Source organism: Dermacentor silvarum, chromosome 6 (genome assembly GCF_013339745.2).
Source record: "Dermacentor silvarum isolate Dsil-2018 chromosome 6, BIME_Dsil_1.4, whole genome shotgun sequence".
NCBI classification, from domain to species: Eukaryota; Metazoa; Arthropoda; class Arachnida; order Ixodida; family Ixodidae; genus Dermacentor; species Dermacentor silvarum.
Window position 1 is genome coordinate 63,229,276 of NC_051159.1, and position 12,923 is coordinate 63,242,198.

At 45.6% G+C, this 12,923-nt stretch overlaps 2 protein-coding genes across 3 annotated transcripts in view; one reads left to right on the top strand and one right to left on the bottom strand.

The window, feature by feature from the left end:
* LOC119455526 (uncharacterized) overlaps positions 1-12,049 on the bottom strand; it is a 582,670-nt gene extending 570,621 nt beyond the window's left edge. The window contains exon 1 of the mRNA XM_049668855.1: positions 12,045-12,049. The gene's annotated coding sequence lies outside the window, so the exon portion shown is untranslated. The remainder of the gene's footprint in view (positions 1-12,044) is intronic.
* LOC119456696 (histone-lysine N-methyltransferase 2D-like) overlaps positions 1-12,105 on the top strand; it is a 292,817-nt gene extending 280,712 nt beyond the window's left edge. For both annotated transcript variants that reach the window (XM_049668850.1, XM_049668851.1), the window contains exons 41-43: positions 6,818-6,855; positions 9,336-9,610; positions 11,723-12,105. In XM_049668850.1, the coding sequence (XP_049524807.1) occupies positions 6,818-6,855; positions 9,336-9,610; positions 11,723-11,962 (553 nt within the window). In that variant the 3' untranslated portion in view covers positions 11,963-12,105. The remainder of the gene's footprint in view (positions 1-6,817; positions 6,856-9,335; positions 9,611-11,722) is intronic.
* Positions 12,106-12,923: the final 818 nt, after the last annotated feature.

The window sequence follows — 12,923 nt, forward strand, 5'->3', positions numbered from 1 at the left end:
GTATGGATGAGACGGTGCGAAGGGTCTTGCGCAAACTTCTGGCACAGTTCCACGTGCCTGTTTCAGCGTAAGGGCGGTAGATCGGACATGACGAGATTGAGCAGAAAATGTGTTGAAAAGCGGTATTTCTTCAGCGCTGCTATAGTCGCAGATTCCCAGTATTTTCTAAGAGCCGTGTTTGCAGGAGAATCAGCGAAGGCACAGGGCATGGCGGGCTCTTAGACAATGTCGTGCCAATGCTCGTTAGTCGCTGTTTAAGAGCGCTGAATTCTACGATGTATCGTAGCCTTAGTCAAATGGGGCAAGACAAAGAAATATAACGAATCAATAACAATTAATGTCCAAATAGGCAAGTGTCTTATTGGCCTGTATAAGTTGTCGGGGTATTATTAACAGCGAAGCTGTTTAAGCCAGCCGTAAAGTGCGCATTTCAAGAAACTATCATCATCAGCATTGGCTCGAGCGTCGTCTTCTTCCGCAGCTGGCTCGTTGTACCCCTCGGCACGCGCTCGTGCCACTACTCCCGCGTTCGTCGTCGTCGTGTTCTTCGACAGCTGGCTGCGTAGCCGCTAATCAATCCAGCGTGCAATTTCACTTCTCCTCTGTCGTCATAATGGGGAGGCAAATCTTGCGCTAGGCCGCGCAAAGCTCGAGTCACAATGAAGCTGACCGATCGATTGCGTCTCTTGGTAGTAGCTAAGTTGAACTTGGCTATGTCGAGGTTGAACTTGGTTGTATCTAGGTTGAACTTGGTAGCAGCTAGGTTCGGCCTTGGCTATGCCTGAGTTGAGCTTGGTTATGCCAGGTATGTCTTAAGTTATGACGCAATCGATCGGCCAGCTTAGCTGTGTCTCGAGCTCTGCGCGGCCTAGTGCAAGCTTTGCCGTTTTTTTTTATTCATATTTGTCTGTGCATAAGATGCCGATTTTGCCCTCATTTGTGTGATGTGTACAGACGTGACTCTCTTTTGCTTTATTTTTTTTACGAGTGCTGGTACACTTGTGCTGCGGTGCCATTTGTCGTGCTTGTTGTCGGGTTTCGAACGCTTTCAAGCCTCCTTTTGTGGCCCTTTTTGTCCTGAGGCCCATTTTGCTGTGTTGTCATGGGAATCAGCCAAACTCAACCTTCAAAAATAGTCTTCAAACTTCAAAAATGCAACAAAAAAGCTTTTCGACTAATTGGATCTACAATGGCCGAACGAGGGACATCGGTGAAGCCAAAACAAAGAAAGCAGCCTCTGCAGTTCTTGCGCTAACGTACTCCATTTCTGCGCTGCCGACTGCTCTTGCGGATGCTGCCCTGACGAAAGACAAGTACCTTTCGTCAAAACGTTGGTTCCAGTGACATCCCTTGTTCGACATCTGTTAATCATTTGAGGCCTCCATGAACCTGTGAATCTTTGTCTGGCTTTAATTTCGAATGATCTGTCATACATGCTGGGACTAAGCGGAAAGAAATGTGACAAGCAAGAATATCGGTGACACATGATGGCGTTGAGTTGCGTTGCAGGAGCTGTCTCGACGTTGCTTGCGGCAGGAGCTTAGAGGTAGCAGAGTTGCTCTTCATGAGGTCACTTTTCATGAAAGTCAACTGTCAAATTGGGACATGGTTATGCCTCCTTTTGACAGTAAGTTACCCAATGGCGGCAGTTTCAAAATAAGAAATTTCCACAGTGTACGCGCTAACTCAAGCGCCTGTCTACAGCCATGGTCATTGCTGTTTTATATCGCCCTTGTTGTGTGTCATGTTTCTGTGCGTCTGTTTTCAATATGCAAGCACGCAAGGTCACTGACATACATCTTCATGTAATGTTATACACACCCGAATTCTTTGTTGAAAGTACTAAATCATTGCTTGTGTTACTATAGCTGGTCTCAGGGTACGTATACTACGGCGCCTACAACTGCGGCCCCTACACAACGCTTGTTGCCTAAAGGCCTGATAGATAGAGCTGAGCAGTTAATGTCATTCACGTAATGGTTGTGAGCACCACGTTTGCTACAGGAGTACTCCTACTACAGAGCCCGGCGACAGATCTCGCCGCCATAAAGCGGCTTTGAAACTTCTGACAGAAACTGTACATCGTTTAATTATCTATGTAGTCTACATGCATTACGGTGCATTGGAGACACTAAATGGGGCAGCACATCGGACTCGCTACCTAAATTTTATTTTGCACTTGTTCGCTAGACAATCGCCAACTTATTACTTGTAATGTATTGCCTGTCTGAGTCCTCTAACCATACGCGAACTAAGCTGGTTTTTCGGAGTTTCAGAACATGCCTTAGGTTTCCTGGCTCACATTGAGTGGTCTTGCTATAGCTGAGGCAAGGGAACAAACTGTTCATGCTCTACGTGTTCAGGAAACTTGAACATTTCATCAGTTTAATAACAACATGATAAGATGCATGGCAGAATCACCTCTCCCGGGCTTCAATTTTCCGCCTTGGCATTTGGTCATACCTTCTGCCGCTCCAACACTTGTAGATATTGATAAACGCATATTCTAAAAGCTAAATTTATTAAACTCCTTCACATGATGCGATCGCAAGACGGTTAACACGCTTGTGATCTACACTGAAGGAACAGAGAGTAGCTTCCTGTCTGCCTTTTAAGTACCAATGCGAAATGAAAACAGAAATTCCCGTTTGTCGTACAAGACGTGATGCATACCTCGGAAGAACCGATTTCGGATCTCCAGGCAACAAGATGCATTGCTGACAACGAATTGAATAACAATTAGGCAATATATTCTGACTCAAAAGCAGCATCAGAGTCACTAGGTCTCTATTGTTCTTATGCTTATTCTAGTTCGCTACTGTATATGCGGTCACAAGGAGACTGGTCATCGCTTCATTTTCCGGCCATCGAGTTCACTTTCTGCGGATCTGCAGCAACATTAGTATGTTTAGAACATCAAAATGTTTATAGAACATTCGTACGTTCGTGTGGAACCTCGGTCCTATTCGCGTGTACGCGTATAGTAGTGGCTTTATTGCACAGAGGGCGTGCGCTTTTACCTAACGCGGATGCATATGAGTCGCGTCTCTTGTTTTTAGAGGCGAAGCATCTTATGCTTGGGGCTATGTCACCCCCTCCCTCCCTCCGCCGTGCGGCGTCCACTTGCGGTTCCGCTTCCGGTTCCGCTTCCGGAAGCCAGCTTCCAGCGTTTTGCCCGAATGATCCCCAGGTGCTTCGCCCACTCATCATCATTCACTTCGTCCTCTCATTCTCCTCCAGCAACGCCGCGATGAGTGCCACGGACAGCGCCAGCGTCAACGCCAGTGTCAGCGCCGTGGACAGAACCGCGGAGAAGAGGGCTCGAGCCGCTGCCACGAAACGGCAGCGGCAACAGGCCGATCTGAAAACTAATTGGAACTTGAGTCGACCCCATGGCTGCTTCGCATACTACGCAGGGTTCCCCTACGGGTAGATGGTGTAATTTTATTTTTATTTTTTACAACAATTTTTTTATAGAATGAGTATGTTTGTGTACCTGCGGTATGTGTGTACGTATTTATGGGGAAATGGGTGGTTGCAGTTACTCAACGCTCATGTAGCCTACTTTCCTATTTGCGTGAACTTATTGAACAACAACAAATGTGCATTGGATCAGGCATGAGACTATTATGCAACCGTTCCATCGTGTTTACTACTGCATCGAACGTTACGCCAATCTCATAACAGGGTATTAAACGGCTAATGAGTTCGGTTCGCCGGCACGTGGGACAAGCGACAAGCAGGTGACAAGTCGTGCAGCGCATCGGCTGCATAGCGAGGCATTGCAAGTTACGACTCTGCAGCTATGTATAGCCGTACCTTACGTGGTAATGGTTGGAAGCGGGCCCACCTACGTGCTTTGAATACAGATTTTTTTTTTTTGCGTCAGTTGGCCTTGTGGCATGTGCTGAGAAAGAATACGGCATCTGGCTTCACTACACGCATGCGCAATTGAGCGACCCATTCCTCTTCCTTTCCTATAGGAGGTGGTTCTCATCGGGGTAAACAAAATTTTGCGACTAAGGTTGCGGCTACGCACTCGCGAAATTGTCCTCGGGAGCGGTGTGCTCAGACCCTCAGCAACCGTGCTAGGCATGACCAGGATTTCGGTGATGACGATGACGATGATTTATTGGCATCCGCTATGAAACGGGGGCGGTGACAAGTAGTGCCCTAGGCTGCTTGAGTTAATCAGGTATGCTATACATGCTCTTCATCCTGGAATGTTTGTATATGTATCCTTAATCGTTTTTCACATCCTCAAAACTTCTCTATCCAGTTTGTACCGCTACCTATGTCTGTAAGAGATCAAATCAGGTTGTATCAATCTCTTCCCTGCTTTTTTTTCCCTTCTAATACTCTAAACATCTCTTGCGTATCTCGACTGCTGACCAGTTGGCGCTTCCGCCCACTTTAAAACCAAGCGCTTCTGGGAGGTGTACGTTACCTGCGGGTCTCATTGGGTGAAACCCTTCCCATTCTATTATGATGTGCTGAGTGGTCTCCGAATTTTTGCAGCAGCATACACATGCCTCGTCTTGTTGCGAGTATTTGCTCCTGATATTTTTTTGTCCTTAGGCAACCAGCTCGGGCCTCAAAAAGCAAGGCGCTCTCCTTTGTGTAATCGTGCAGATTTCCCCTTCTAATTTCCTTCTTCACATTGTAAATATCCATGGTAGTTTTTTGTTTCCATTTTTGCTTCGGATTCACTCTCTCTGTTTCTTTCACTTTCTTTTCAATGACTCCTGGTTGTTTACTGACACATTCAAGTACCCTGTACTTGGTTGCCAACTTTCTTGACCTCTTTCCCCATTTTGTGTCCACGCTTTTAAGGCACAGATACTTGTGCAATTTAGCCACCCATTTATTTTGATCCAGGTTCCCGAGACTTTCCTCAAAACTAATTTTGCTCTGTGCTTCTATGACTTCGAAAGAGGCCCAAGCCATAGTAACCCTGCACTGCCTCATTTGTGATTTTACTGCGGGCTCCCAAAGCCAACCGGCCTACCGTACTTTTAATAACTTCCCAACGCCGACAAGATATCCAATTTTAAGCACAGAATGGCATTTGCGAATGTCAGCGCGAACAAAATTAGTTATCGAAAATCACTCGTGGTTATACATACTAGAGACCCACTGGAATATGAAATTGTAGTAGCATGCCAAAATGCACGTAGGTTTCCAGGACATTTGAATATGTTATGACATAGTCCATGAGACTCTCTCATAGGGTCTCTCATGACGCGCGACATGGCACCGTACGCTCCGTAGCCCGAAGCAGATGCAGCTCTCCTAGCGTAATCTTTTGCGCTCAGCGTAGATCCCGAAAGTAGGCCGGCCTAAAGTGGGCGTGTGGGCAGGTATACGAGCACAAAAAGGGCACGCATGCGCGACACAGTGTTTCGACACTAGGCGCTTGCTTCGTCAGAGGGCGCAAGAATGCAGTTTGACACGCGCCTCTGCCTTCACCGGGTGCGACTTACCCAGCCAACGCACCTGCCTGTCACTACAGTGGTGGTCTAGCGAACCGTTTCCAAAGGTCACCATCTTCTTGCGGCGCACTTTTGTAATGCTATTCACTCTTTTGCTGCTTACCGAAAGCTACATGTCAGAATATAGACCGTAACAAGCATGCGCCCTCCTATTTATTGTTCATTTTGTCTGACATGACTGTTTTGCAAATGAAAGCGCCCGGTATTGCCTGACTAAACCGAGCACAAACACGGTTATCAGCTCGACACAATGTACAATCAGGGCGCTCTCCGCGTAGTCGGCGTTTCATCTGTTGAGAGGAGCACATTTTCTTTCTGCGCGGACAACCGTGGCGCGACGCTTATCTGTTGAACATCGATAAACGATCGGCGGCGCGCAAACAGCTCACATTCTATATGTGGACTCCGACAGGACGCTATATGTATTTTTTTTTCTGCGAGCTGATAACGAACCACATGACGACTCGACTTTCAGTTATAAAGGAGAAGCACGAGTAGATACGGTGCGAAGTCACTTTCACGAAGGCGCACGCCCAACACCAAGGTAAGTAAGAAACACGATGATTTTTCACTTGTTCCTTGCAACGCCACGCATTCGCTGCCACATTAATTAGAAGGAACTGCATCTGAGTGCATCGTAACGTTTGGAAATGTCAAATTGGTAATGGCACCATGACTTGCAGCTTGGAGATTTAATTAGTCTCCTGTAGGCGACTCGTAGGCAAACTGCACTTTGCTTGATATTACCCTCGAATGCGAAGTGCGGCAGAGGTGCAGTTTATAAGGAAGAGAAGCGTTTTCGAAATTATACACTTCTTTTAGCACCCTGTCACACTTTCATTCCAGTCGTGTACTGTTGCGGACGCCTTTGGAAAATCCCTTCACTGAGCTTAATTTACCGCCTCAATGACGCAGTTAATTCGAGACCTGGCTTTCGTAGTCCAGAAAGCGTATCTTGATACGAACTGTCCCGCACAGAAAACAACATGGATCAGTCATGGGCGTGGCGAGAAGGCGTCTGTATTAAGCAGTGCGGTCACGACAGCTCTAGCCGGACTGCCACACCGGCTTGCAATTCTTCGATGCAGTAAGGCATACCAGTATGAAGGCGCTGGCTTAGATTTACAAGTTTCCTAACGCACATCGCTCTCTAGCCGAACAAGTGACTTAGCCGCAAAGTTGAAAAAAAAAAAATAGAAACCAGTTTGCATGCTCTGGAGTTTACGTAAAGCCGATGGACTTGCCTGCTTACTGAAACAGACAAGCTTTTATTTACCTTCGCAAAAAAGTGCCACATCTCTGAAGTGTCGCTTATTTTGCAGAAGGATGCTTCTCTTCGCAACCACGATTCTGCTCTTGGCAGGTGAGCTTATTTCTTGACTAAAAATGCACTCTGGTCCGCCGCCAGTAGAGGAAGTGGACGTCTCTTGCGTAACATAACGGTTCTTGCACTGCGCGAAGAGCCATAAAAACAACTCCGCTACGTTAGGCATCGTTTCCAGGATAGCTCTTGCAACCGCACAGAGGCGCCTAGCGATGTTTGCGCTTCTTGAACGCGGCGACGCGGTTGGCTACTGTACGCTACTATGTTTGGAAATATAAGGATATATATGTGCGGTGCTTACAAAGCCAATATTTTAAACGTGATGCGAGCTACGCAAATGCAGCGTGCCCTTACAACAAAGACTCTTTGGCGGACAAACTATGCGACGGGAAAATATATAAGGCTAGGAAGTGTAACTGATAGTCATAAACCTTTTATCTAGCGTCTGTAGTGCACATTTATATTGGAATTTTTAAGACAGTAGTATCCTTAGGCAAGTTTATTCTTTACTTTGTTTTTACGAGATTTCTGTTCCGAGATATTCATCCCGAAAGTTATCAGTCTCTGCTACTGATTTTTTTTTATTTTAAGGCAGAAATGGCCTGCGCTAACACAGGTCCCGGAGGGATGAACTCTTGGACCTTCGCGCGCAAGCGTCAAAGGAACGTTCAGCTGATATCTGTTGTTATGTCATTCAAGCCTGGCAAGAAGAGACGATTACGCAAAAACTATGTTACTGCGCTACGCACACTTGCGCCGGCACTCCCGCCCAGAATGAGAGAGAAAAAATTCGGGATAACTAATATCTTGCTTTAAGGTACAATTTTCTTCAAGTTTTCAATGTAGAAGCACATCATAAGAGCAAACGTTACGCATTTAATTAAAAAATTTAGTTAAATATACATATTCCGACCGTAATTGTTGACACGAAGTGTGTCTGCCAAGGAGCATAAATTAGGCGTCTATGCAAGCCGCTTTGCGTAGCGAGCATAGGCTTCTAAATCATATATTGTGAAAGTCTAACGTTGAATGCAAAATACATTTAGACATGGCATGTGGTATACGGCCTCTGAAGGATAAGTAAATGGGGCTCAAATAACGAAGCTTTTTGGTTATGCAACAGCTGTTGGTACTTTTTTTGACCTCTTTGGCTGATGTTATTTTTGCTATGATTATTAGGCGGCTCCTCTTTTTATGAACCGTTTCAAGCTTGCAAACTGCTTGGCGAATGCAGGCCTCGTGGTTGACTTGTAAACTTTCAGTTAAAAAAGACCTTTTTAATTAGCTGGCCACATTAATTGACTATCACTTGTGCGTTAGAATGACTAAATGTTTGAACTTCTCTAGCCTTTCGGGAGCGATAATCAAATTAATTCTTGTGGTCCTCTACTATACAAAATTTTAAAATTCAGTAAACGAGCTTCGGCGTTAACTTTTACAGTATTGTTTCGACTACGGCAATTTACCTCACATTGCATCTTGAGAATGATTTTTCAACAAGTGTTTTTTTCTTTTAGATTTTGTTTTTCTATTTGAAGATCAATTATGAAGATAAGAGCAGTGACAGGAATACGAAGCTGATGTGACTGCGCTGAATTATATGCAGGACCGAAATTAGCTACGCTGTGGATCGAGCTCGATATGACAAGGCAGTTTGCTTCCGAAACGACAATTCCATATATAGCTCGAATAGTTTCACGTCCAGAAGCTGTAAATTGGTTATGCATATAGAGTGGTGTGCAGTTTCAGATTAGTTTTGACCACTTAAGCTTCATCCATCTGCACTTATTTGTAAATACCGCAGAATTTTTTACATTTGGCTTCATCACAGTGTAGCTGCCACGGTTGCGAACAGTATCGGTGACCTCGTGCGCAGCTGATAGCGACTGAGCCACGACTGCGGCTACAGCTGCCAATTCATTATATGTCTGGTTAAAGTTCATAGAGCTCTTGCGTAATGCCGACAAACTGTGCGACACATTGCGTTTCGGCCACCATCGTAGAGAGTGGATGCGCGGGCGAACAAACAGCTTAGGTCTTAAGAAAAGAAAAGCAAGATACAAATAAAGAAAAATGCACAAATAGGCGACTGTGTGGACTGTGCTAACATACACTTTTATCGTGTGTACAATGCGAATGCCACATACCTTATGAATCTCCCCTTGGGATAGTCCACATACCTTGCTCACTAGAAATAGTATGAGCGCTTCGTACGATGTAAGGCAAGTAGGTGCAGCATACATTTCGTCCATGCAGTCATACACACCGAACAATTTAACAGATAAAGATGAAATGAACATTCGGGACACTATTTATTATTGTTTCTCATTAATAAACATTTGTGGGACGTAAGCGCACAAATATTCGACTTCAACATTATACTGGTCTATTAAAAACACTCCGAATCCCCACCACAAGAACAGCCCGCACTATACGAGTTAGCATCGCAATCAGCGCAACCCGCCTCTCACGTTTCCATTCCATTTGGTCTTGGAGTGATAAACTGCTCGGTATTACAGGCCTCACTCAACAGCAGTCCACCCAAGAGCTCAATGCATACGTGGACAAGATACTGAAGGATGAGCTGCCCAGTGAGGCGAAGCTCATCGACCCGCTGACAGTACGCGGTTTCAGCTTCCACATCAGGGACCACCCCCACTACGCCCACGTCAAGTTCGAGCCCTCAACGATTACGGGTCTGAGCACCATCCATCGCTCGGGAGACTGCTCTTCTTACAGCCGGTTCCCGTACCGCGTCTACGTCGGCTGTAACGTCACTTATGGAGTAATCAAGGTAGGGCTTCGGGAGTGGTTCTTTGAAGCGCCCGATCATACCGACGAGTTAAGATAATACACAGTGACATTGTTTCGTCTTTATATGAGCGACATAGCATACCCGCCTTGTAAGACAAAAGACGATCAGGCTGCAAAAATGTGAGATAGAAAGCAAGTCTGCTTCTAGAGATATAGTTACACAAGGCATTAGGCTCAATGACCATTGCGTAGCGGAGAAAGGTGCCACTAGGAATAATAGGTATAATATGAATAACCTCCAGTGAATAGAGCAAAAGTGTGTGCAAGTGTTCACCAGCGGAACACCAGCGCGAGCGTTCCATAGTACGGTATATCTTTTAAGAAAAATGATATCTTCAATTATTCGTCTTGACACCGACGATATGGTAGCGGCTGTTGACGCATCCAAAACACGGTAATTTGGAGCAGCTGGGTAGATTGTAGACCGCAATAGTGGGACGAACACTTCATGTTAACCGCTTTATTTGAGTAGTGTGATCTCGAAACGTCTCGTGCACATGTGCAGCGGTCCTGACAGCACCATGTTGCTAGTATTTGTCACTGCTTTCGCACTACATGCACTTGGGTTCAAGTGAAACTTGTACCGGGGAGATCACGATATAAATTTGCTAGCGTACCGTTTTAAGGACGCTGAAGTAGTTACGCCAGCTGAGCTCTGCTTCTTTTGTGGAATATTTTATCCTGCTTACCGCGTCTACGGTGTCATAGTTAAGGAGGTCTACAGCGTTTTCGTAGAAAAATAGCACGTGGTTCAACCCATTCACCCCTCAGCTATAGTTGAGGACCACTACCTTAGCAAAGTGTGATACTCACCTCTACCGCATGCTTTGTGGTAGAGGCGAGTATTAACGTCACGATGTAAGTCTCTGGCAATGACAGATGCCGTATTGTGGTGCTCGGGATTCATTTAACCTACCTGGAATTGTTTACCGTGCCCCAAAATAACAGGCACACGAGCGTTTTGCAGTCCGCTTTCATCGGAAAGCGGACGTTCGTGGCCGGGACACGAACCTGAGACCCAGTGCTAAACAGCAGTACGCCATAAACACTGAGTCATAGTGGTAGGCGGTCGGTGGGGTAGTTCGTAAGGTCAATGTAATGCGTTACCACAAAGGTTTATTGCTCATTATTAAACATTATGGGGGTTTTACGTGCCAAAACCACGATCTGATTTTGAGGCACGCCGTATTGCGGGACTGCGGAATAATTTGGACCACCTGGGGTTCTTTAACGTGCATCTAAATCCAAGTACACGGGTGTTTTCGCATTTAGCCGCCATCGAAATGCGGCCGCCGTGGCCGGAATTCGATCCCGCCACCTCGTGCTCAGCAGCCCAACACCATAGCCACTGAGCAACCATGGCGGGTATTTGTCAGTATTGACCAGTCATATTCTGAACTATTCTCTCGTATCTTTGATATCATTCAAAGGATTGGTCATGATAAGTTAGCCTCAATAACCTTAATATTATTCTTTGTGCCCTCCTTGTAAGACACACGCCGATAAGCTTACGAAACAGAGAGAGAGTGAGAGGTAATGTTCACTTTTGGACAAAAGGGACGCTGGGCCTTTGTCAGGTGTTGCAAAACACCTTTAGCCCAATCTTCCTCGGTCTGCAATGTATGCTGTGAACCGAAATGAAAAGTTTTGTTGTTGTGTTGTTGAAGAGATTGTATGGAAATGTATTAATGCTCACTCTTTAGCGAAACTATGTACTGTAGGCAAACCTACTAGGGATAACGTACACTAGATATAGCACAAGCGCCTAGAAGAGTTCGTCAGCGGAGCCATGGGCTCAAAGTTTAGCAAAGTGTTTTTCATTACGAACAATAATGTTCTAGACGCGGTCTACGCTAATCTAAGAATTGCACCCTCATCCAACAACTAGTTTAGCTGTCAAACGTGTGGCTCTGGCAATGTAGCAGCACCCTATCTCTTTTGAGTAATATTTATGAAACTCTTTGCTGGGAGGAACTATTATAAGCGATGTCCGATGCATGCAACAAAACTGGCGCAAGGAAAAGGAACGAACAGCTTTAGGGTCATTATACCATGTCAGTCGGCTTAAAAAGCATGTGGCCACACCTTTCAGGTGCATGTCAAGAGCCAGCTGAAGTACGACCACAACAGCACGACCGTCACGGCCGACACCACTTTCCCTGAGGTCCACGGCCGCCTCTACGTGTCCGTGGGCGCCTGGAAGGGACCAGGGCTCACGCCTACCCCAAGCTCGGAAACTTCACAACCGCATTCACCGGTCTCGACGAAAACCCCGACACCCAGAAACTGCGCTGGGGATACTACGAGGTCATCCGCGATGTTCTGGCTCTGAGCATTGAGAGGACCCTGTCCTGGGCCATCCGCCGACAGTGCCGGCAAGGTTCTCTGGCCTTGCTGCTAGGCCGAAGATGGTGTTTGGTGTTGTACCATACAAAAGACGCGGCAATAAAAGACAACACTCACTGCTTCTACAAATCGATATTGTCGGCTCAATGGCGCGCTCTAAGAACATCGATGCAAGACTTCATACAATCTTATCATCTGAATAGTTTCTGGTCATTATCACTTAGCGTCATTGCTGCCGAATACAGATTCTATAACTTTACGGTTGTATAATACGCATGGTGGTAAGGACAATGATGCGGAAACACATAAAAAAACAATGTAGCGTTAACATGAAGACGAAGGAAGTTCACAGGACGAATGCTGCCCTTGTCTGTTGTCTGTCTTGTTAACACTACGGTTATTGTTTTTAAATATACACTGGCTGACCCCAAAACAGGATCCACTAATGCAGACAAATGTTTCCTTGCACTTCTTGCCTTACAAAAACATACGGTAGGGCTTGGAATTATTGATATTGTATCACTAAAGCGAGTACTATAAAAATACTATTCGGCGTTTCTTTACTAATGCTAGTAAGCCAATACACAAAAGGCGCTATTTCAGGCATAGTTCGCGCCGCCAAGTCGATAGCGTCATAGATGGCGAAATAAAAAGCATGTCTGCTTACTTTTACGTCTCTATTGCCATAAAGTGCTGTCCCCGCAACAAATAAACGTCTTACTGTGCTTCAGTCCACCCTCCATTCTCCAGTGCTGACCGTAGTTCAAGGGTGAGCAGACTGCGCTACCCATTACTGCAGTCAGTAGCTCCTTCTCATCCTTTTCCATCATTAATCTAGTTATTTAAAATAAAATACCAACTACTACTTCAGCATGGCGTTTTTTTTCTAGCGACCAACAGTTACAGTGATGAAATATCATTAATGGCGAATTCCATTGGGAGAAGAG